The 25,931-nt window shown below is 41.4% G+C and overlaps 1 protein-coding gene across 21 annotated transcripts in view; it reads right to left on the minus strand.

The window, feature by feature from the left end:
* LOC144336347 (uncharacterized) overlaps positions 1-25,931 on the minus strand; it is a 69,993-nt gene that overhangs the window by 11,750 nt on the left and 32,312 nt on the right. For 11 of the 21 annotated variants that reach the window (XR_013408020.1, XR_013408027.1, XR_013408026.1 and 8 more), the window contains 2 exons: positions 21,896-22,002; positions 19,731-19,863 (listed from right to left, as the gene is read on the minus strand). The exons of 5 other annotated variants lie outside the window; for them this stretch is intronic. Coding sequence is in view for 3 of the 16 variants with exons in the window: in XM_077974404.1 (XP_077830530.1) it covers positions 19,731-19,863; positions 21,896-22,002 (240 nt within the window). In the remaining 13 variants the exon portion in view is untranslated. Of the gene's footprint in view, positions 1-18,751; positions 18,887-19,730; positions 19,864-21,895; positions 22,003-25,931 lie in introns of all 21 variants that reach the window. 5 more of the 21 variants (XR_013408034.1, XR_013408025.1, XR_013408031.1 and 2 more) reach the window with 2 other exon arrangements.

The following is a 25,931-nucleotide window of genomic DNA, read 5'->3' on the forward strand; positions in this document are numbered from 1 at the left end:
TCAGGAGGCTGAGGCAAGAGAATGGCGTGAACCCGGGAGGCGGAGCTTACAGTGAGCCGAGATCGCGCCACTGCACTCCAGCCTGGGGGACAGAGCGAGACTCCATGTCAAAAAAAAAAAAGAGTAGATATAGTCAGTAGAATAGCCCCCAGTGCAGGATCAGAATGTGATGGTGTCTGAGAATCACCAGCAGACACACAGGTTACTCTGTCCTGAGGTCTTGCCAACACAGCTCTCAAACATGCAGCAGAGTCCCTGTGTTGCTTTCTCAGTGATTCAGAAGAGATTCAGTTGCAGCCTTTGGTGTGCTAGTTCTGGACTAAAGTTTGGGAAACTATGCATGACTGCAGAAGAAATGGGGATGGGGAGATGTGTGGGGAGAGGTGTTGAAGGAGCTCCATCTAGCATCCCCTTAGCTCCTGCCACCAGATTCTCCACCTTCCCCTAAAGGCTGTAGCCTACCAGGGCCCCCAAGCTGCTTGTGCTCCCATGCTTCCTTCTCCTAAACTTAAAACAACATGGATGTGTAGTAGAAATTAATACAATCAACACATAGGAGCCACTCACTAACAAACAAAGAAGATATTATAAGAAAAAGGTGGAAAGATGGGTAAGCCATGGACTTTGCCTTTAAAGGCGATACAGAAGTCACCACTTCAAATACCTAGAGAATAATGAAAAGTAATGTAGTCCCTAAGAGAAACACAAAGGGCTTAAAGAATTGAAAAAGCAAGACTACTTCAGGTTGAGAAGGGAAAGAGACTCCAGGAAAAGGGGCATGAGCAATGGCACAAGGGAATCACGTGTCCACAGGCTGGGAAACAGCACACAGCCTAAATGTGTTCAAGTGTGGGATGTGTGCATGCACACAGCGGAAGAAAAGGTTGGAAAAGTCAAACTGCGGCTTCTGAGTGCCAGGTTGAAACATTTAGCTTATTGCCATTGGCAGTGGGGACATAGTATGGATTCTGAGCATGGAAGTGGCATGATTAGGGCTGCACTTCAGTAAATTCACCTATTACTTTTAGCTTAGGGTCTATGACTGTCTTTGTTTTGTTTTGTTTTTGGCTGGGGTGTGGGAGAAAAGTATCAGTGGATAAGGCTGAGTTCTTTTGACCCAAACTAAGGGTTTAGGGCCAGTAGTTACAGTGTTCTTCTAACGGGGCCAAGAGTACTTACTCAGCTCCCACCACTTAAAGAAAAACTCATTTACAGCCACATCCAAATCTATTTAAGAATTCCCAACCCACTCTCACTTCGGTTTTAGGGGCAATACAGAAAAGGCACTATAAATGAGAAGCAGTGCACAGCAATGGCTTCAGGGTCTGACATCTAGATTTCAGTCCTTGGTTCAAAAGTTACTTTCTCTGAACCTCAGTTTTCTAATTTATAAGATGAGAATCATAGTAGTGGCTACTCATAGAGTTACTGAGAATACTAAACGAGCTGGTGAATATGTAACTCTTAGAATAGCTCAGCAAAGTCTAGAATGTTGTAAATGCTATAGGATAAACATCCTGGTTTCTTCAATAAACAAATTACAAGTAATAAAAAATGGTGAGAAATCCATGAACTTAGATTCTTAAAAGAGACTTAGGAGACAGAGCAACCAAATGAAATGTGTGGGCCTTGTTTGAATTCTGGTTGAAACAAACTAAATTTTTAAAGATTTTAAGACAATTTTGGAAACAAACATGGACTACAAATTTGATATTAAGGATTTTTAAGGTGTAATATTTTTATATATGATAAAGAGTATTCAGGGTTTTTTGTTGTTGTTGTTAAGAGTCCTTAAATGTCATACTGAAATACCTGTGGGATAAAATGATCTGAGGACTGAAATTTCCTTTAAAACAACCCAGGTTTAGGGAAAGCAAGAGTAGAGAGTGGGGTTAGGGGTGTGAGTAGAGTGGGAAAAGAATGGATGAAATGTGGCTGGTTGCAGGCTGAAATGACTTGCAGCAATGTGATGACTATATGGGGATATATTGTATGCTTCTCTGGACTTTTGTATATGATTAAACTTTTCCATAACAAATGTTTTTCTTTTTTTTTTTTTTAAAGGAGTTTCACTCTGTCACCAAGGGTTGGAGTGCAGTGGCGCTATCTCAGCTCACTGCAACCTCTGCCTCCTGGGTTCAAGGGATTCTCCTGCCTCAGCCTCCTGAGTAGCTGGGATTACAGGCACCCGCCACTACGCCCAGCTAATTTTTGTATTTTCAGTAGAGACAGGGTTTCACCATGTTGGCCAGGATGGTCTGAACTCCTGACCTCGTGATTCGCCCCACCTTGGCCTCCCAAACTGTTGGGATTACAGGCATGAGCCACTGTGCCCAGCCAACAAATGTTTTCAAAAAATAGAGTAACAGTGTATATTTCACATAGGTGTTATGGGTATTAAATGAGATATGTAAAGGTGCAATACTGTCTGATATATAAAGAGTTTTTGTAAAGTTTATTTCCCCTTTACTTTCTCTTTTAACATACACCTCCCCTACAACACACAGAAAAGACACACACACACACACACACACACACACACACAGGAGTCACCCAAAACAGTCTTTGTGATGTTCTGCAGGGTTGAATTGCCCAAGTAAGGGTTTGTGAAAGACTTGGATCTTTTTTATATTGAAATCAAAGGCTGGTGATTTTAGATAAACTTCAGGGTCCTGGAGCCTTAGGTATTGGACCTTCCTACTTTGGGAAAATAATCACCTCCTGAGCTCTGTAAACAATAACCAGTGTACCAGGATGCTCTGAGGAGAAGCCAGAGCCCCCAGCCTGGGAAGCATGGCCCTCAGCCTCAGGGAGGGACAGAGGCCTGTCACAAGGTGCCCAAATGCTGCTGCCTGATCACCAAAGGAGAAGAGTCTAAAATGAAATCAAATAACAGGTGGCAATCTTAACCCATTGCCCTAAAAACACTCCCCTTTTAAAAAGGAAAACTTACCTGAGAAGGAGTTTCTACTCCCTGAAATTCAGTGCTGTTGGTTTTATCTGTTCGCCTTTCTCCAAAATAACACAGGCTTTCCTACAAAAAAGGGTCTAATCCAACCATGGTTCATTTCTACACTCTTTCCTTGCATATATTAGGTACCCTTAGTGTTTCTATGGCCACCTTCTTTCCTAAAGTCAGTGATTTTTTTTTTTTTTTTTTTTGGTAGATTCTTGCTCTGTCACCCAGGCTGGAATGCGGTGGTAGGATCTTAGCTCACTACAACCTCTGCCTCCCAGGTTCAAGTGATTTTACTGCCTCAGTCTCCTGAGTAGCTGGGACTACCACCATGCCCAGTTAATTTTTTGTATTTTTAATAGAGATAGAGATTTTGCCGTGTTGGCCAGGCTGCTCTCGAACTTCTGACCTCAAGAGATCCGCCTGCCTCAGCCTCCCAAAGTGCTGTGATTACAGGCATGAGCCACCGTTCCCAGCTGCAGTGATCTTTGGGCAGAGGCTACCCTGCCACATCAAGGACTTATCTCATTCAAGGATTCATAAATTCATAAAATTTTAGAGCTGGAAAGACCTTAGAAATCACTTGGTCCAACCCTTCTTTCCATATTACAAATGAGAACACTGAGACCAAAAGAAAACCAAGCAATCTGCCATGGAGATGCTGCAGCCAGTTAGAGGCAGGTCCCTGGTTCTCACTCTAGGGCTCTGGATCAATGGCTGTCAATGACTTTCAAAACCTTTGTTTTTTAAGCTGCAATCCACATTAATAAACCTAGGAGACACACACACACACACATACACACACTCCCACACACACACACACCCAATACTTAAACCTTTTGATATTTTCCATTCTGCTCTATTTACTTTTATTTTTAAAAGATGTTAGTCACAACCCAGTCACTTTATTTTACAACTCACTGATAAGTCATGATCCATAGCTTAAAAAACACCATCCTAGAACATCCATTTTCTAAATCTGTGTGTCTCAAATTAGAAAAACCAAAGATGGTGGAATTGGAGTGCTGGGCATTGTGCATAACCACCACTTCTTCCCTAGACTGTAGGCCAAACAACTCGAGCGGAGCTGCTGGAATGGTAGCATCTCAGCAAGAAAATGACAGAAAGAAAAATGACCGAGAACTCTACTTTAAGTGGAAACAGCCCACCTTGTCTTTTTTTTTTTTTTTTTTTTTTTTTTTTTTGAGACGGAGTCTCGCTCTGTCGCCCAGGCTGGAGTGCAGTGGCTGGATCTCAGCTCACTGCAAGCTCCGCCTCCCGGGTTTACGCCATTCTCCTGGCTCAGCCTCCCGAGTAGCTGGGACTACAGGCGCCCGCCACCTCGCCCGGCTATTGTATTTTTAGTAGAGACGGGGTTTCACCATGTTAGCCAGGATGGTCTCGATCTCCTGACCTTGTGATCCGCCCGTCTCGGCCTCCCAAAGTGCTGGGATTACAGGCTTGAGCCACCGCGCCCGGCCTACCTTGTCTTATCTGAAATTTCTAGAGGTCAGACTCCACATGTATTGACTAAGCAAAGATATTTACATTCAGGGGATGCTTTGAGTTGCAAAATGTTGCTTTTATCTATCTAAGAGTTGTGAGGATGGCCAAGGCTCTTTGGAGAATTTATCTAATTAAGCCTGATAATATTCTCACCAGGAAGGAAGAAGTCATGGTGAGAGACACGACTAGCTGGATTTCCTAAGTTGACTAAGATTTCCTAAGCGTAGCTGGGGAAGGTGACAGCGCCCACCTTTAAACATGGGGCTGGTAACTCAGCTCACACCCAACCCATCAGGTAGTAAAGGGAGCTCACTAAAATACCAATTAGACTAAAAGCAGGAGGTAAAGAAATAGTCAATCATCTATCCCCTGAGAGCACAGCGGGAGGGACAATGATCAGGCTATAAACCAGGCATTCGAGCCAGCAGTGGCAACCCACTTTGGGTCCCCTCCCATTGTATGGGAGCTCTGTTTTCACTCTATTAAATCTTGCAACTGCACACTCTTCTGGTTCGTGTTTGTTCCGGCTTGAGCTGAGCTTTCACTCACCATCTACCACTGCTGATCGCCCCCGTCCCAGACCCATTGCTGACTTCCACCCCTCTGGATCTGGCAGGGTGTCCTCTGCACTTCTGATCCATCCAGGCGCCTATTGCTGCTCCTGATTGGGCTAGAGGCTCGCCATTGTTCCTGCGCAGCTAAGTGCCCGGGTTCGTCCTAATCGAGCGGAACACTAGTCACTGGGTTCCATGGTTCTCTGTGACCCACGGATTCTATAGCTATAACACTCACTGCATAGCCCAAGGTTCCATTACTTGGAATCCGTGAGGCCAAGAACCCCAGGTCAGAGAACAAAAGGCTTGCTGCCATCTTGGGAGTGGCCCGCCACCATCTTGGGAATGGGCTGCCACCATCTTGGGAGCTCTAAGAACAAAGACCCACTGGTAACAATGGTACTAGCAGGAGTAAGAGCAGGGCCAGGTGAGGTGAGGGAAGCACTATGATTACTGAATGTTTTTGTATCTGTGTAACATGGCTTTACTCCCTTCACCTTAATCCGGCCCCATCAGGTCTTGTCTTTATTTAAAATGTTGATATTATATACATCACAGATTTTAGCATTAATTTTTATTGTTAAAATATTGCATTAAAAATTATTTATTTTAATGCAATTTTTAGCATTCCCTTAAATTTTGCACTTCATTGACCTTACTCTAGTCTTGGCCCAAAGAGATTTTCTTAAGTCAGCTACTAACTACTGCATGTTAAATAAGAAAGTATCAAAAACAGGCTTTCTAAAAACTACTTCTCCAATTAGTTTCACTAAGCACCATGACTAAATCATCTTAACATCCTACCAGTGATGTTTCAGAACTAGCAAACTCAGTCATCATAAGACAAAGTTTGTAGTAACATCTTTCATACCTTTGCAGTTAAAACTAGTTCAGAGGCAATAAGGAAGGCACAAACCACAGTTCCAGTTCTTCCTAGAAAAGAAGTTAGTTCAAGGAACATACGTGGTATAAAAACACACTCAAAAATATTCAAGGAGTTCATTTTAAATTGATTTTCTTTCTTTTTTTGAGACAGAGTCTTGCTGTGTCACCCAGGCCGAAGTGCAGTGGCACAATCTTGGTTCACTGCAACCTCCACCTCACAGGTTAAAAATACGCAAATTACATTTACAGTAAAAATATTTCTCACCACCTCTCTACAAAAAGACATGATGAAGTTTTTACTAAATCTATAAGAAAGCAATAATTCATGTGTTTATAAATTTTTTGGGATAATAGTAAAAAAGAAAAATTCCTTTAGTCAACTTGTTTAGTACACTAATATAACTGATTCCAAACTTGTACAAATATAGAAGAAGAAAAGATAACTTTATACCAGTCTATACACATGAATGTAGATTTAAAAATATACATATTTTCAAAATGAATTCAGCAATGTAGAAACACCATGTATCAACACCAAGTGCCATTTCTCTTAAGAATGCAAGGATTTTTTTTCCAAGATGGCAGATTACAGGCTTTTAGCATGCCTCAGTCATTTGGAAATAGCAAGCTAGTACATAAAGATAAACTCTGTGAACTTTAATTCAAGAAAGAAAATGGCAATTCCCTGGAATTATGAAGGACACCCCAGATCCTGGGGAGGACAATGCAGCCCAAACAGCCCTCATTACAGCATTCGACTGATAAAAGAGAGTGAAGCCTCAGTATGTGAGAAAGGCAGACAACATCCTTCTGTCTTACCTTTCCACTGGGGATTCAAGCAACCTGGGGATTCAAGCAACCTGGGGCTTCTCCCAAGCCCTGGAACTAATTTGAGGAGAGAGTGGGAGACTTTGTGAGGGAAAGACACACGGAAAAGCTGCAGGCATTTTCCCAAATCTGAACTGAGAGAAGGGCAATATTGGGGGACTTTCCCCATCTGGCTCCACCCATGTTGTACCCCCAACACCCCTACCCCTAAGGCTGAGGAGGGAGCTCAGATTAATGTATACTCTGGGAATCAGTCCATTGCCTGAGGCAACAGAAAGCTCCTCTCCATAAACAAGGATCAAGTATATAGCCAGCAGCAGTGGCCACAGCCAGCTCTTACCCATGGTGCCATCTACTGGCTTGTAGGTCAAACCACACACCCAATATAAAACTTTCTGACCGAAGTGCATAGGGCTACAGAAGCAAAGCCAAAAGATGCCATCTAGCATGCTCTACAGTCACACCCCCTAGGGAAGAGGGAAAGGGAAAGAAGAAGAAAGAAGAAAGAAGGAGAAGGAGGAGGAGGAGGAGGAGGAGGAGGAAGAGGAAGAAGAAGAAGAAATATAATAATAATATCATCATAGGAAAGGAAAGGAAAAAAAAATCTACTCAAAGAAAAATAATTACAAAAACTAGAAGTGCTAGCATCTCCAGATGAGAAGGACCAGTGCAAGAATTCTGGCACCATGAGAAATCTGAATGTAGTGACACCACCAAAGGATCACACTAGCTCTCTGGCAATGCTTTCTACCAAAATGAAAACTCAGAAATGACAAAGAATTCAAAGCATGGGTTGCAAGAAAGCGCAATGAGATTCAAGGTTTAAATCAACAAAAAGAAACTTCTAAATCAACCCAGGAAATGAAGGAAGAGATAAACATCTTAATAAGAAATTAATCAGAACTTCTGGAATTAAAAAAACTCACTTAAGGAATTTCAAAATACAATTGAAAGCTTTTATCAATAGACTGGACCAAGTAGAAAACATAATTTCAGAGCTTGAAAACTGATCTATTGAATTAATGCAGTCAGACAAAAATAAAGAAAAAGATTTTTTAAAAGTGAAGAAAGGCTTTCAGAGATATAAGATTATGTAAAGTGATCAAACCTACAAATTACTGGCATTCCATAGAGAAAAGGAGAAAAAGAAAACAACCTGGAAAACATATTTGATGGAATAATTCAAGAAAATTTATTGACTCTTGCTAGAAAGGTAGACATCTAGGTACAATAAAGCCAGAGAGCACCTGCAAGATACTATAAAAAAATGAACATTACCAAGGCATATACTCACCAGACTGTCCAAGGTCACCATTAAAGAAAAAATCCTAAAAGGCACTAGAGAAAAAGGCCAGTTCACATACAAAGGGAGCCCCATCAGGATAAGAGCAGACTTCTCAGCAGAAACCTTACAAGCCAGGAGAGATTGGGGGGTCTATTTTCAGAATTCTTAAAGAAAATAAATTATAATCAAAAGATTCATATCCTTCCAAACTAGCTTCAGGAGTGAAGGAGAAAAAAAAAAAACAAAAACATTTTTCCAGAGAGGCAAGTGCCAAGAGAATTCATTACCACTAGACCACTCTTACAAGAGATGCCTAAGGGAGTTCTAAACATGGAAATGAAGGAATGATGCCTGCTATATAACATACTTAAGTACATAGCACACAGACCCTATAAAACAACCACACAATAGAAAGTACAAAATACCAGCTAACAATTTCACGATAGGGTGAAAAGCTCACAGGTCAATATTAGCCTTGAATGGCAAATGGTTTAAAGACACCACTTAAAAGTCACAGAGTGGCAAGTTGGATTACAAAAACAAAAAAAATTAAAAAACAAAACCCATCTGTCTGCTGTCTTCAAGAGACCCATTTCACATGTAACAACACCATTACATTCAAAGTAAAGGGTTGAAGAAAGATCTATCACACAAACAAAACACAAAAAAGAGCAGGGGTCACTATTCCTAAAACCGATAAAACAGGCTTTAAGCCAACAATAGTAAAAAAGGACAAAAAAGGGCATTACATAATGATAAGGAATTCAATTCAACAAGAAGCCTTAACTATCCTAAATATATATGCACCCAACATTGGCTCACCCAGGTTAATAAAACAGACACTTCTAGACCTGTGAAAACACTTAGCCACACAACAATAGTTAGGAAACTTCAACATCTACTGATAACATTACACAGATCATTAAGGCAGAAAACTAAAAAAGAAATTAACTTTGGACTTAAATTCAATACTTGACCAATTGTACCTAATAGAAACCTAAAGAACACTCCACCCATCAACCACAGAATATACATTCTTCTCATTTGCATACCAAACGTATTTCAAGATCAACCACATGTTCCACCATGAAGCAGGACTCAATAAATTAAAAAAAAAAAAATTGAAATCATACCGATCATTCTTTTGGACCACAGTTGAATAAAAATAGAAACCAATACCAAGAAGATCTCTAAAAACCACACAATTACATGGAAATTAAACAACTTGCTCCTGAATGACTTTTGGGTAAACAATAAAATTAAGGCAGAAATAAAAAAATTCTTTGAGGAAGTTGGTTCTAAGATGGCCGAATAGGAACAGCTCCACTCTGCAGCTCCCAGCGTGACTGATACAGCAGACAGGTGAATTCTGCATTTCCAACTGAGGTACCTGGTTCATCTCACTAGGACTTGTCAGACAGTGAGTGCAGCCCACAGAGGGTGAGCCGAAACAGGGTTGGACATCACCTCACCTGGAAAGCACAAGGGGTCGGGGGATTTCCCTTTCCTAGCCAAGGGAAGCCGTGACAGACTGTACTGGGAAAATCGGGACACTGCCACCTAAATACTGCTTGCACTTTTCCAGTGGTTTTAGCAAACGGCACACCAGAAGATTATATCCTGCGTCTAGCTCAGCAGGTCCCATGCCCATGGAGACTTGCTCACTGCTAGCGCAGCAGTCTGAGACTGAACTGTGAGGCGGTATGCCTGGCTGAGGGAGGGGCGTCCACCATTGCTAAGGATTGAGTAGGTAAACAAAGCAGGTGGGAAACTCGAACTGGGTGGAACCCACCGCAGCTCAAGGAGGACCACCTGCCTCTGTAGACTTGACCTCTGGGGGAAGGGCATAGCTGAACAAAAGGCAGCAGAAGCTTCTGCAGACTTAAATGTCCCTATCTGACAGCTCTGAAGACAGCAGTGGTTCTCCCAGAATAGTGTTTGAGCTCTGAGAATGAACAGACTGCCTCCTCAAGTGGGTCCCTGACCCCTGTTTAGCCTAATTTGGAGACAACTCCCAGTAGGGGCGAACTGACACCTCATACAGCTGGGTGCCCCTCTGAGATGAAGCTTCCAGAGGAAGGATGAGGCAGCAATATTTGCTGTTCTGCAATATTTGCTGTTCTGCAGCCTCCACTGGTGATACCCAGGCAAACAGGGTCTGGAGTGGACCTCCAGCAAACTCCAACAGACCTGCAGCTGAGGGACCTGACTGTTAGGAGGAAAACTAACAAACAGAAAGGAATAGCATCAATATCAACAAAAAGGGCATCCACACCAAAACCCCATCTGTAGGTCACCATCATCAAAGACCAAAGGTAGCTAAAACCACAAAGATGAGGAGAATCCAGAGCAGAAAAGCTGAAAATTCTAAAAACCAGAGCACTCCTTCTCCTCCAAAGGATTGCAGCTCCTCACCAGCAACGGAACAAAGCTGGACGGAAAATGACTTTGATGAATTGACAGAAGTAGGCTTCAGAACGTTGGTAATAACAAAGTTCTCCAAAGTAAAGGAAGATGTTCACACCCATCGCAAGGAAGCTAAAAACCTTTAAAAAAGATTAGATGAATGGCTAACTAGAATAAACAGTGTAGCGAAGACCTTAAATGACCTGATGGAGCTGAAAACCATGGCGCGAGAACTATGTGACGCATGCACAAGCTTCAGCAGCCAATTCAATCAAGTGGAAGAAAGGGTATCAGTGATTGAAGATCAAATGAATGAAGAGAAGTTTAAAGAAAAAAAGAGTAAAAAGAAATGAACAAAGCCTCCAAGAAATATGGGACTATGTGAAAAGACAAAATCTACGTTTGATTGGTGTACCTGAAAGTGAAAGGGAGAATGGAAGTAAGAAAACACTTCAGGATATTATCCAGGAGAACTTCCCCAACTAGCAAGGCAGGCCAACATTCAAATTCAGGAAATACAGAGAACACCACAAAGATACTCCTCGAGAAGAGCAACCCCAAGAAACATAATTGTCAGATTCACCAAGGTTGAAATGAAGGAAAAAATGTTAAGGGCAGCCAGAGAGAAAGGTCAGGTTACCCACAAAGGGAAGCCCATCAGACTAGCAGCAGATTGCTTGGCGGAAACTCTATAAGTCAGAAGACAGTGGGGGCCAATATTCAACATTCTTAAAGAAAAGAATTTTCAACCCAGAATTTCACATCCAGCCAAACTAAGCTTCATAAGTGAAGGACAGATAAAATCCTTTACAGATAAGCAAATGCTGACAGATTTTGTCACCACCAGGCCTGCCTTACAAGAGCTCCTGGAGGAAGCACTAAACACAGAAAGGAACAACTGGTACCAGCCACTACAAAAACATGCCAAAGTGTAAAGACCATCAATACTAGGAAGAAACTGCATCAACTAATGGGCAAAATAATCAGCTAACGTCATAATGACAGGATAAAATTCACACATAACAATATTAACCTTAAATGTAAATGGGTTAAATGCCCCAGTTAAAAGACACAGATTGACAAATTGGATAAAGAGTCAAGACCCATCAGTGTGCTGTATTCAGGAGACCCATCTCACATGCAGAGACACACATAGGCTCAAAATAAAGGGGTGAAGGAAGATCTACCAAGCAAATGGAAAACAACAAAAAAGCAGGGGTTGCAATCCTAGTCTCTAATAAAACAGACTTTAAACTAACAAAGATCAAAAGAGACAAAGAAGGGCATTACATAATGGTAAAGGGATCAATTCAACAAGAAAAGCTAACTATCCTAAATATATATGCACTCAATATAGGAGCACCCAGATTAATAAAGCAAGTCCTTAGAGATCTACAAAGAGACTCAGACTCCCACACAATAATAATAGGAAAATTTAACATCCCACTGTCAATATTAGACACATCAGTGAGACAGAAGGTTAACAAGGATATCCAGGACTTGAACTCAGCTCTGAACCAAGCAGACTTAATAGACATCTACAGAACTCTCCACCCCATATCAACAGAATATACATTATTCTCAGCACAACATTGCATTTATTCCAAACTTGACCACATAGTTGCAAGTAAAGCACTCCTCAGCAAACGTAAAAGAACAGAAATCACAACGAACTGTCTCTCAGACCACAGTGCAATCAAATTAGAATGCAGGGTTAAGAAACTCACTCAAAACTGCACAACTACATGGAAACTGAACAACCTGCTCCTGAATGACTACTGGGTAAATAACGAAATGAAGGCAGAAATACCAATGGTCTTTGAAACCAATGAGAACAAAGATACAACATACCAGAATCTCTGGCACATATTTAAAGCAGCATGTAGAGGGAAATTTATAGGACTAAATGCCCACAAGAGAAAGCAGGAAAGATATAAAATTGATACCCTAACATCACAATTAAAAGAACTAGAGAAGCAAGAGCAAACACATTCAAAAGCTAGCAGAAGGGAAGAAATAACTAAGATCAGAGCAAAACTGAAGGAGATAGAGACACAAAAAACCCTTCAAAAAATCAGTGAATCCAGGAGCTGGTTTTTTGAAAAGATCAACAAAAATGATAGACCACTAGCAAGACTAATAAAGAAGAAAAGAGAGAAGAATCAAATAGACACAATAAAAAATGATTATCAAGGAGTTATCACCACCTCTCCCACAGAACTACAAATTACCATCAGAAAATACTATAAACACCTCTATGCAAATAAACTAGAAGATCTAGAAGAAATGGATAAATTCCTGGACACATACACCCTCCAAGACTAAACAGGAAGATGTCGAATTCCTGAATAGACCGATAACAGGCACTGAAATTGAGGCAATAATTAATAGCTTACCAACCAAAAAAAGTTCAGGACCAGACGGATTCACAGCCGAATTCTCAAGAGGTACAAAGAGGAGCTGGTACCATTCTTTCTGAAATTATTCCAATCAACAAAAAAAGAGGGAATCCTCCCTAACTCATTTTATGAGGCCAGCATCATATTGATACCAAAGCCTGGCAGAGACACACACACACAAAAAAGAGAATTTTAGACCAATATCCCGGATGAACATCGATGAGAAAATCCTCAATAAAATACTGGCAAACCGAATCCAGCAGCACATCAAAAAGCTTATCCACCATGATCAAGTGGGCTTCATCCCTGGGATGCAAGGCTGGTTCAACATACACAAATCAATAAACATAATCTATCATATAAACAGAATCAAAGACAAAAACCACATGATTATCTCAATAGATGCAGGAAATGCCTTCGACAAAATTCAACAGCCCTTCATGCTAAAAACTCTCTATAAACTAGGTATTGATGGACCTTATCTTAAAATAACAAAAGTTATTTATGACGAACCCACAGCCAATATCGCACTGAATGGGCAAAAACTGGAAGCATTCCCTTTGAAAACTGGCACAAGACAGGGATGCCCTCTCTCACCACTCCTATTCAACACAGTGTTGGAAGTTCTGACCAGGGCAATCAGGCAGGAGAAAGAAATAAAGGGTATTCAATTAGGAAAAGAGGAAGTCAAATTGTCCCTGTTCGCAGATGACATGATTGTATATTTAGAAAACCCCATCGTCTCAGCCCAAAATCTCCTTAAGCTGATAAGCAACTTCAGCAAAGTCTCAGGATACAAAATCAATGTGCAAAAATCACAAGCATTCTTATACACCAGTAACAGACAAACAGAGAGCCAAATCATGCGTGAACTCCTATTCACAATAGCTTCAAAGAGAATAAAATACCTAGGAATCCAACTTACAAGGGATGTAAAGGACCTCTTCAAGGAGAACTACAAACCACTGCCCAGTGAAATAAAAGAGGACACAAACAAATGGAAGAATATACCATGCTCATGGATAGGAAGAATCAATATTGTGAAAATGGCCATACTGCCCAAGGTAATTTATAGATTCAATGCCATCTCCATTAAGCTACCAATGACTTTCTTCACAGAATTGGAAAAAACTGCTTTAAAGTTCATATGGAACCAAAAAAGACCCCGCATTGCCAAGACAATCCTAAGCCAAAAGAACAAAGCTGGAGGCATCATGCTACCTGACTTCAAACTATACTACAAGGCTACAGTAACCAAAACAGCATGGTACTGGTACCAAAACAAAGATATAGACCAACGGAACAGAACAGAGCCCTCAGAAATCATACCACACATCTACAACCATCTGATCTTTGACAAACCTGACAAAAACAAGAAATGGGGAAAGGATTCCCTATTTTTTTTTTTTTTTTTTTTTTTTTTTTTTTTTTTTTTTTTTTTTTTGAGACGGAGTCTCGCTCTGCCGCCCAGGCTGGAGTGCAGTGGCCGGATCTCAGCTCACTGCAAGCTCCGCCTCCCGGGTTTACGCCATTCTCCTGCCTCAGCCTCCCGAGTAGCTGGGACTACAGGCGCCCGCCACCTCGCCCGGCTAGTTTTTTGTATTTTTTAGTAGAGACGGGGTTTCACCGTGTTCGCCAGGATGGTCTCGATCTCCTGACCTCGTGATCCGCCCGTCTCGGCCTCCCAAAGTGCTGGGATTACAGGCTTGAGCCACCGCGCCCGGCCAGGATTCCCTATTTAATAAATGGTGCTGGGTAAGTTGGCTAGCCATAAGTAGAAAGCTAAAACTGGATCCTTTCCTTACTCCTAATACGAAAATTAATTCAAGATGGATTAGAGACTTAAATATTAGACTTAAAACCATAAAAACCCTAGAAGAAAACCTAGGTAATACCATTCAGGACTTAGGCATGGGCAAGAACTTCATGTCTAAAATACCAAAAGCAACGGCAACAAAAGCCAAAATTGACAAATGGGATCTAATTAAACTAAAGAGCTTCTGCACAGCAAAAGAAACTACCATCAGAGTAAACAGGCAACCTACAGAATGGGAGAAAATTTTTGCAATCTGCTCATCTGACAAAGGGCTAATATCCAGAACCTACAAAGAACTTAAACAAATTTACAAGAAAAAAACAAACAACCCCATCAAAAAGTGGGCAAAGGATATGAACAGACACTTCTCAAAAGAAGACATTCATACAGCCAACAGACACATGAAAAAATGCTCATCATCACTCGCCATCAGAGAAATGCAAATCAAAACCACAATGAGATACCATCTCACACCAGTTAGAATGGCAATCATTAAAAAATCAGGAAACGACAGGTGCTGGAGAGGATGTGGAGAAATAGGAACACTTTTACACTGTTGGTGGGACTGTAAACTAGTTCAACCATTGTGGAAAACAGTGTGGCGATTCCTCAAGGATCTAGAACTAGAAATACCATTTGACCCAGGCATCCCATTACTGGGTATATACCCAAAGGATTATAAACCATGCTGCTATAAGGACACATGCACACGTATGTTTATTGCAGTACTATTCACAATAGCAAAGACTTGGAATCAACCCAAATGTCCATCAGTGACAGACTGGATTAGGAAAACGTGGCACACGTTTCCACACCATGGAATACTATGCAGCCATAAAAAAGGGATGAGTTTGTGTCCTCTGTAGGGACATGGATGCAGGTGGAAACCATCATTCTCAGCAAACTATCTCAAGAACAAAAAACCAAATACCACATGTTCTCACTCATAGGTGGGAATTGAACAATGAGATCACTTGGACACAGGAAGGGGAACATCACACACCAGGGCCTATTGTGGTGGGGGGGAGGGATAGCATTAGGAGATATACCTAATGTAAATGATGAGTTAATGGGTGCAGCACTCCAACATGGCACATGTATACATATGTAACAAACCTGCACGTTGTGCACATGTACCCTAGAACTTAAAGTGTAATAATAATTTAAAAAATCCTCAACAAAATACTAACCAATTGAATCCAAAAGCATATCAAAAAGATATGATAGCAGGATCAAGTGGGATTTGTCCCAGAAATGCAAAGGTAGTTCAACATACACAAATCCACAAAGAGGACACATCACATCAACCGAATGAAGGACAAAAACCATATCATCATTTCAAGAGATCTAGAAAAAGCATTTGATAAAATTCAAAGTCTCTTCATGATAAAAACTCTCAACAAACTAGGTATTGAAGGAGCATATTAATACCTCAACATAATAAAGACTACATATGACAAACCCACAGTTAATATCATACTATCATAGCGTTCAGCTTTTCCTCTAGGAACTGGAACAAGGCAAGGATGTCTATTTTCACCACTCATATTCAACACAGTACTGGAAGTCTTAGCCAGAGCAATCAGGCAATAGAAACAAGTAAAAGACATCCAAATTGGAAGAGAGGAAGTAGAACTGTCCCTCTTTGCAGATGACATGATCTTGTATCTAGAAAAACCTAAAGACTCCACAAAAAACTCCCAGATCTGATAAATAAGTTCAGTAAAGTTGTAGGATACAGCCGGGTGTGGTGGTTCACGCCTGTAATCCCAGCACTTTGGGAGTCCTAGGCAGGAAGATCACCTAAGGTCAGGAGTTCAAGACCAGCCTGACCAATACAGTGAAACCCCATCTTAACTAAAAACATAAAAATTAGCCAGGCATGGTAGCATGCGTTTGTAGTCCCAGCTACTCAGGAGGCTGAGATAGGAGAAGCACTTGAACCCAGGAGGCGGAGGTTGCAATGAGCCAAGACTGCTCCACTGCACTCCAGCCTGGGCTACAGAGCAAGACTCTGTCTCAAAAAAAAAAAAAAGAAAAGAAAAAAGAAAAGAAAAAAGAAAAGAAAAAAGAAAAAAGTTGTAGTATGCAAAATCAACATACAAAAATCAGTCGCATTTCTATACACCAATAATAAACTAGCTGAGAAAGAAATCAAGAAGGAAATCCCACTTATAAGAGCTAAAAGAAAATAAAATACGTAGGAAATAAATTTAACCAAGTAGGTGAAAACCTCTACAAGGAAAACTACAGAACATTGATGAAAGAAATTAAAAAAGACTTAAAGAAATGGAAAGACAATCCATGCTTATGGATCAGAAAAAATTAATGCTGTTAAAATGACCATACAACCCAAAGCAATCTACAGATTCAATAAAATCTCTATCAAAATATCAACGTCATTTTTCACAGAAGTAGAAAAAATAATCCTAAAATTCATATGGAACCAAAAAAAAATAGCTCAAATAGCCAAAGCAATCCTAAGTAAAAAGAAAGCTGGAGACATTATACTATCTGGCTTCAACATATATTACAATGCTCTAGTGATCAAAATAGCATGGTATTGGTATAAAAACAGGTATAACATGAAACAGAATAGAAAACTCAGAAATAGATCCATACATTTACAGCCAATTGATTTTCAACAAAGGTGTCAAGGACATTCATTGGGGAAAGGATATCTTCTTCAATAAATGGTGCTGGGAAAATTGGATGTCCATATGCAAAAGAACATGACTAACCTCCTACCTTTCACTATATACAAAAATCAACTCAAGATGGATTAAAGACTTAAACACAAGGCCTGAAATCATAAAACTACTAGAAAAAAACAGGGGAAGCACTTAAGGACACTGGTCTAGGAAAAGATTTTATGGCTAAGACTTCAAAAGCACAGGCAACAAAAACAAAAGTAGACAAACTGAACTATATTAAATTAAAAAGCTTCTGCACATCAGAGGAAACAACACAGTGAAGAGACAACCTGTTCAATGGGAGAAAATACTTGCAAACTATTCATCCAACAAGGAATTAACATCCAGAATATACAAGGAACTCAAACACCTCGACAGTAAAAAATAATAATTCCATTTAAAAGTGGGCAAAGGGTCAGGCATGATGACTCTTTGGGAAGCTGATGCATGTGGACCGCTTGAGCCCAGGAATTTGAGACCAGCCTGGGCAACATAGCGAAACTCCATCTCTACCAAAAAAAAAAAAAAAAAAATTAGGCTGGGACTGGTGGTTCATGCCTGTAATCTCAGCCCTTGGGGAGGCCAAGATGGTATGATCGCTTGAGCCAAGAGTTCAAGACCAGCCTGGGCAACATAGTGAGACCTCATCTCTACAAAAAAATCAAAAAATGAGGTGAGAGGATCACTTGAGCCGAGGAGGTTGAGGCTACAATGAGCAGTGATTGTACCACTACACTCCCATCCCCTGTCTCAAACACACACACACACACACACACACACACAAATAAATAAAAACTTAGCTGGGCATAGTGGCACATGCCTGTGGTCTCAACTACTCTGGAGTTGAGGCAGGAGAATCATCTGAGCCCAGGAAGTGAAGGCTGCAATGACTCGTGATTGCACCACTACACTCCAGCCTGGGCAACAGAGCAAAACCCTGACTCCAATAAATAAATATATAAATAGTGGGCAAAGGACATAAATAGATATTTCTCCAAAGAAGACATACAGGTATATGAAAACATGCTCAATGTCATTAATCATAAGGGAAATGCACAATAAGGTATCATCTTCACCCAGTGAGAATGGCTATGATTAAAAAGACAAAATAATAATGGATGTGGGTAAGGATGCAGAGAAAAGGGAACTCTTATGCACTGTTGGGTGGGAATGTAAATTAGTACAGTCACTGTGGAAAACAGTATGGAGATTTCTCAGGAAAAGGAAAATAGAACTACCATACATTCCAGCAATGCCACTACTGGGTGTTTATCCAAAGGAAAGAAAACTAGTATATCGAAGGGATACCTGTACTTCCATGTTTACCACAGCACTATTCACAATAGCAAAAATATAGAATCAACTTAATGTCCATCAACAGACAAATAAATAAAGAAAATGTGGGCTGGGTGTGGTGGCTTACCCCTGCAATCCCAGCACTTTGGGTACTCAGGAGGCTGAGGCAGAGAATTGCTTGAACCTGGGAGGCAGAGATTGCCATGAGCCGAGATCGCACCACTGCACTCCAGCCTGGCCAACAGAGCGAGTGAGACTCTGTCTTTAAAAAAAAAAAAAAAAAAAAAAAAGGAAAATAAAACAAAATGCGGTATGTACACACACACACACACACAATCAAGTACTATTCAGCCATACATAAAAAAGAATGCAATCACGTCATTTGCAACAACGTGGATGGAACTGGAAGTCATTGTTACATGAAGTAAGCCTGGCACAGACAGACAAATATTGCATGTTATCACATATGTAGGAGCTAAAAAAGTTGATGATGGATACAGAGATACCAGAGGCTGGGAAGGGTGTGTGGGTTGGTATGGAAAAGTGGTTGGTTAATGCGGTTAGATAGAAAGAATAAGTTCTAATGTTCTATAGTAGACTAGGGTGCCTACAGTTAACAATGTATTGTGTATTTCAAAATGGCTATAAGACTTGAAATGTTCCCAACATATAGAAATGACAAACACTTAAAGTGACAGATACATTAAATACCTTGACTGATCATTACACATTCTATGCATGTAACAATATATCATGTGTACCCCATAAATACGTACAAATATTTGTTGTGTACCAATTAAAAATAAACAAAATTTAAAAAATAAAAATATGGTATCTCCACACAATGGAATATTATTCAGCATTAATACACTGCAAGTTGGATGAATCTTGAAAACATGCTACATGAAAGAAACAGTGCATAAAAGATCACAAATCTGGCTGAGCATGGTGGCTCACGCCTGTAATCTCAGCACTTTGGCAGATCGAGGCAGGCACATTGCTTGAGCTCAGGAGTTCCAGACCAGCCTGGGCAACTTGATGAAACCTGTCTCTAAAAAAAATAATTAGGCGGTGCACGCCTGTGGTCCCAGCTACTGGCTACTTACGAGGCTGATATAGGAGGATCACTTGAGCCTCTCCTGCTTGCTTCACTGAAGGCATCAGGCAGTTTCATGTCTGGGAAAAACTTCTTGAAGCAGCTCCTAGTAGGACTGGGTGTCCACATCCAGGATATGGCTCCTGTAGAGAGTTTGGAATACTTACCCCTCAATCTTGGGGGAGGAGCAGGGGCTGGCGCCATGAGGACTTACTGTCCTTCTGACCAGTCCTGATGTTTCCAAGGTATTGGGGTTTTCAGGACAGGATAAGACTGTTCTAAGGCCACAGGGTGGCAACTGCAGCAAGTCACAGGCCAAATCCTCAACTCTGGCACTGTCTAAAGCACCTTTCTTGAGCGGGTGCAGCGTCTCACGCCTGTAATCCCAGCACTTTGGGTGGCTGCGGTGGGTGAATTACTGGAGGTTAGGAGTTCAAGAGTAGCCTGGCCAACATGGTGAAACCCTGTCTCTACTAAAAATACAAAAATTAGCTGAGTGTGTTGGCATATGCTTGTAATCCCAGCTACTTGAGAGGTTGATGCAGGAGAATAGCTTGAAACTGGGAGGCAGAGGTTGTAGTGAGCCAAGATTGCACCAGTACACTCCAGCCTAGGCGACACAGCAAGACTCCATCTCAAAAATAATAACAATAGTAATTTTAAAAATAAATAAATAAAAATAAAGTGCCTTTCTTGCCCATTCCACGTCTCACCACAACTCTATTAGGCAAGTATTAATGGCTCTCCATGGCTATAATAGAGGAAATCTGGGCCTTAGATTCCACCCTTCGCCCAAGTGCCTAGTGGAGGTTCAATATAACAGTAGTCAGTATTATTACTATCTTATTACCACTCTCTCTGTGAAATTCCAGCAAGGAGGGTTTCCGCATCTTGTTGGGGGCCAGTTCCTGAGCAGGGCTTTGAGCACCCACTCGAGGCAGTGGCGCAAGGGCCCGCGGGGGCTCTGAGGCTCTTCCTGGGTCTTGTGGGCCCTCACAAAAATGGCAGGGCATTGGAGCAAGCTCCTCAGGCTGTGCAGGCTGAAAGGTCCCTCGGGCATCCAGAAAGCTCACCTGACCCTCACCAGTGAGGTTGGACCCCTACTCATATCTTGGGGAAACCATGGAGGTGGAATTCAGTTTCAACCAGTGAAGTCAACCAAAACGGCCATGCTGAAGCCTGAGCAGAGCTCCCGCCAGGCCCTGCTCTTGGTGCCAGGCTCACTGGGCAGCGCCTCCTCCCAGAAGTCTCTCCTGTGGTTCCTTCATTCTGCTAAATGGTTAGTGAGCATCAAGCACATGCTGAACTGGGGACAGACAGTGAGCTGATACACATGGACTCTGACCTCCAAGAAGACAGATAAGCTAGCGAAAGTCACTATACAGTGTGAAAACTGCTAGAATGAAGAAAGGAAAGGACAAGGAGAGTCTCCTAGAGAGACACCTCTTTCAAAATAAAAGGGAGGGGCTGGGCACAATGTCTCACGCCTGTATTCCAGCGGTGGCGAGATTACTTGAGGTCAGGAGTTCGAAACCAGCCTGGCCAACCTGGTGAAATACCGTCTCTACTAAAAATACAAAAATTGGGCATGGTGGCATGTGCCTGTAGTACCAGCTACTCAGAAGACTGACGCAGGAGAATCGCTTGAACCCAGAGGCAGAAGTTGCAGTGAGCAGAGATCATGCTATTGTACTTCAGCCTGGGTGACAAGAGTGAAACTCTGTCTCAGATAAAAAGCTTTTTAAAAAACTAGTTTTAAAACATAAATCATTTTTATTGAAGTGTATTATATCATGCCCATAGTATTTAATTATTAAATTTGACTTTTATTTAAAAAAAAGTATCACACTTAGATAAGCATATGTAAGTAGAACATACATGGAGCTTATATTGTTGCGGGAATCAGGAGGATGAGAGACCTCAGGGAAAAGCAGGAGGATCTTTATTGAGTGCACTCAGACCCAGTGGATTAACATCCAAAAACTGGGCCTAAAACAAAGGCAGGTCTTGGCTTTTATATACACTTCAAAAAGGGGGTGTGCTAGCTTGAACCAGGCTTACAGTGGCATGAAAGCAAGGATAGAGAGGCAGAACAACAGCAGTTAATCAAATTGTGACAGGTGAATCACTCAGGATTACACATGACCATTGCCAAGCAACCCACATGGCCGTTACCTAGGTTTTGCTCAAGAGCCTTGCACTGATTTCTCTCATGACCTTCGCTGTGGTGCCCAGACGGCTGTAGTTCAGGCCTGCTCAGGCTTCTCATGACCTTCACTCCCCTGATTAGATAAAACAATACTTGAAGTCACTAGTTGCAGAGAACAGGAATCTATAAACTCATACCATAAGAGAAAGGAAAATTTGTTTTTCTTCTCCCTATGTTAAGGGAGTGCTGGGAGAGTCTCCAGACTCCAGACAAACATTCCTTTGTGTCCTGGCTTCTTAGATAGTATTATCAAGAGTTTTCCTGGGTCTGGGCTGTGCCTGTTGCTGCCTCTGGGATAAGTCAGCCTAATACAGGAAAGCTTATTTCTTTTTCTTTTTAATTTTATTTTTCTTTCTATAATTTCCCACCTTAATATAGTAATTATATTTCTTTTTCTCTTTTTTCTTACACATTCTTAAATACAAGTCCTTTGTTTCTATAGGAGATATTCTCAAAGTGGGATGTGCATCTACGTTATGAAGCATAACAATTAAATAACATCCATACACCCATCACCTCATGCATAATGAAATATTTCTAGTCTTGTCAAAGCTACAGGACTGCTGGAATTTCTTCTCTGATTCGGTCCCCTTGCTTCACCACAGAGGTGACTACTCTTCTGAAGGTTATATTCATAACCCCTGTGCTTTTCTTTATAGTCTACATATATATCTATGTATAGAGAGGGGAGGTGTAGGTATAAATATACACATATCTAAAAATATATTATTTTGTCATATTTATTTTTAAGCTTTATAAAAATGGGTATCATGCTGAAATGGTATTTACCTTGAAGCACACTGTGATCAAAAAAAAAAAAAAAACAAACCACCATCACGCCCAGTGGTATAAGCATGGCTCACATAGCTCATTCTGGCATTTTGGGAGGCCGTGGCAGGAAGAGTTCAAGACTAGCTCTATAAAAAATGGGACCAGGAGTTCAAGACAAGCTCTACAAAAAATGAGACCCAGTCCCTACAAAAAAATTTAAAAATTAGCCAGGCATAATAGCATATGCCTGTAGTCCCAGCTACTCAGGAGGCTAGGGGAGGATAATTGTGTGAATACAGGAATTCAAGGCTGCAGTGAGTTGTGATCAGACTACTTCACTCCAGCCTAAGTGACAGAACGAGACCCTATCTTAAAGGACAGAAAAAGGGAGAGAGGCAAAGATGGCTGATTCAGAGCTGCTGCGGTCCATGGCTCTTATGGAAAAGAATGAAAACAGTGAGTGAATTCAGCACCTTCAACTGAAATATCCAGGTTCTCACATTGGGACTGACTAGGGAGATGGCTTGACCCACAGAGAATGAAGAAAAGCAGGGTGGGGCGATGGCCCACCTGGGAGCAGCATGGAGTCAAAGGAATCCTATCATGGTTAATACTGACTGTCTACTTTATTGGATTGAGGGATACAAAGTATTAATCCTGGGTGTGTCTGTGTGCATGTTGCCAAAAGAGATTAACATTTGAGTCAGTGGGCTGGGGAAGTCAGATCCACCCTTAATCTTGTGGTCACAATCTAATCAGCTTCCAGCAAATATAAAGCAGGCAGAAAAACATGAAAAAGACGAGATTAGCCTAGCCTCCCAGCCTACATCTTTCTCCCATGCTGGATGCTTCCTGCCGTTGAAGGTTAGACTCCAAGTTCTTCAGTTTTGAGACTTGGACTGGCTCTCCTTGCTCCTCAGCTTGCAGACAGCCTAATATAGGACCTTGTGATTGTGTAAGTTAATACTTAATAAACTCATATATATATATATATATAGTGAAACTTTCTATTCTGTTTTGTCTTAATTACTGATGCATGCAGCCCCAGCCTGTACCCCATGCTTGCTCAATTGATCACAACCCTTTCAGGTAGACCCCCTTAGAATTGTAAGGCCTTAAAAGGGACAGGAATTTCTCTCTTGGAGAGCTTGGTTTTTGAGAGGCAAGTCTGCTGACACTCCTGGCCAAATAAATCTACTTCCTTCCTCAACCTGGTGTCTGAGAGGTTTTGTCCATGGCTCATCCTGCTACAGATCCAACTCTATGTTCCTTCCACCACTATCCCATACCCTTAATATCCATTCCCATGCCTGTTCTCCAGATTGCTGTTTATATAAATTAGAGAACTCAAACAGTTCAAGTATAGCACACCTCCTCATGGGTCACTCTCAATCTCATCCTTAGGGGCCCACCAGGACTTTAGTTATAGGTTTAGATGCAAACGGAGGTGTTGAGGGTGGCCTCTGAGGAGACTCAACATTATCTTGCCTGGCAACTGGCTCAGGGGAGGCCATCACTGTTGCTGCAGGCAGCATAGGGTTCTATTACATATATAATAGAAAATATATATATTTTCTATTCTGTCCCTCTAAGAGAACCCTAATACAGATTAGATTCTGGTACTGGGAGTATGGTTCTAGAGGAACAGAATATAAAGGATGGAGTTCTTTTGTTGGTTTGGGGGTCTCCGGGGTTGGCTGATTAATATAATTAGACCCAAAAATGCTAAGGTCTCTACTTCTAATAGTATGGAGAACACTGATAGTTTTTGGCAGAAACTGTTTAGAGAGTTATACAAAATAAATGCATTTAATTCTCCTGATTCACCACTCGTGAGAGGCAAGGAGTTTAGTGACTCTATACATATCTTTGACCATATGTGGAGAATCAAGGAACATAATGAAGCTAGTTGGTTGCTCCTAAGTTCAGCGGACAAAGTGACAAAAGACAATGATGAACTCAAGGATTCTGTCTCCTGGGTTTAGAAGCAGATAGGGAGCCTCAAATCTGCTAAGACTGCCCTGAATGAGAGTCTTATCTCCTGTAGAGAAAGAGCTGAAATTGTGGAAAAACAGACCCAAGCTCTTACATAAGTGGCTGACCAGCAATGAAAGATGCATGCACAGCCTCACCAAGTGTCTACTGTTAAAGTGAGGGCATTGATCGGAAAAGAATGGAACCCGGCAACTTGGAATTGGGACATGTGGAAGGACCCTGATGAAGTTGGGGACACTGAGTTTATAAACTCTGATAAACCTTTTTTGCCAGAAGGAACAGCTTCCCCATCCCCAGTAGTGGCAACAAAGCCTCCCTGACCTATGCTGCTATCAGCCTTTCCACCTTTGTCCGAGGAGAAGAACCCTATGCTGCCTGCAGCAACAGTGACGGCCTCCCCTGAGCCAGTTGCCAGGCAAGATAATGTTGAGTCTCCTCAGAGGCCACCCTCAACACCTCCGTTTGCATCTAAACCTATAACTAAAGTCCTGGTGGGCCCCTAAGGATGAGATTGAGAGTGACCCATGAGGAGGTGTGCTATACTTGAACTGTTTGAGTTCTCTAATTTATATAAACAGCAATCTGGAGAACAGGCATGGGAATGGATATTAAGGGTATGGGATAGTGGTGGAAGGAACATAGAATTGGATCTGTAGCAGGATGAGCCATGGACAAAACCCCTCAGATACCAGGTTGAGGAAGGAAGTAGATTTATTTGGCCAGGAGTGTCAGCAGACTTGCCTCTCAAAAACCAAGCTCCCCAAGAGAGAAATTCCTGTCCCTTTTAAGGCCTTACAATTCTAAGGGGGTCTACCTGAAAGGGTTGTGATCAATTGAGCAAGCATGGGGTACAGGCTGGGGCTGCATGCATCAGTAATTAAGACAAAACAGAACAGAAAGTTTCACAATGCTTCCTCATACAATGTCTAGAATCTATATATAATACAAGCAGTTAGGTCAGGGGTTGAAATTTAACTACCAGACCAGGCCTGGTGTGCGGGGCCAGGCTGCCTATTGATCTCATTTTTCCTTTCTTTAACTTTTATTTCCTCTTTCTTTTTCTGAGGTATGAGACAATAAGAGGTGGTCTCCTTCCTCATTCCCCTCTTTGAGAATCTCACTTATTAGTGGGAGTTCTCACTTTCATCTTCACTACCCAGGTCTTCCTGCAAGATAGACTGATAATGATTCATGTAATACATTTGAGCCTTATCTGTACTTGCTAGTTTCACATTC

The sequence above is a fragment of the Macaca mulatta genome, chromosome 17 (assembly GCF_049350105.2).
Source record: "Macaca mulatta isolate MMU2019108-1 chromosome 17, T2T-MMU8v2.0, whole genome shotgun sequence".
NCBI lineage: Eukaryota > Metazoa > Chordata > Mammalia > Primates > Cercopithecidae > Macaca > Macaca mulatta.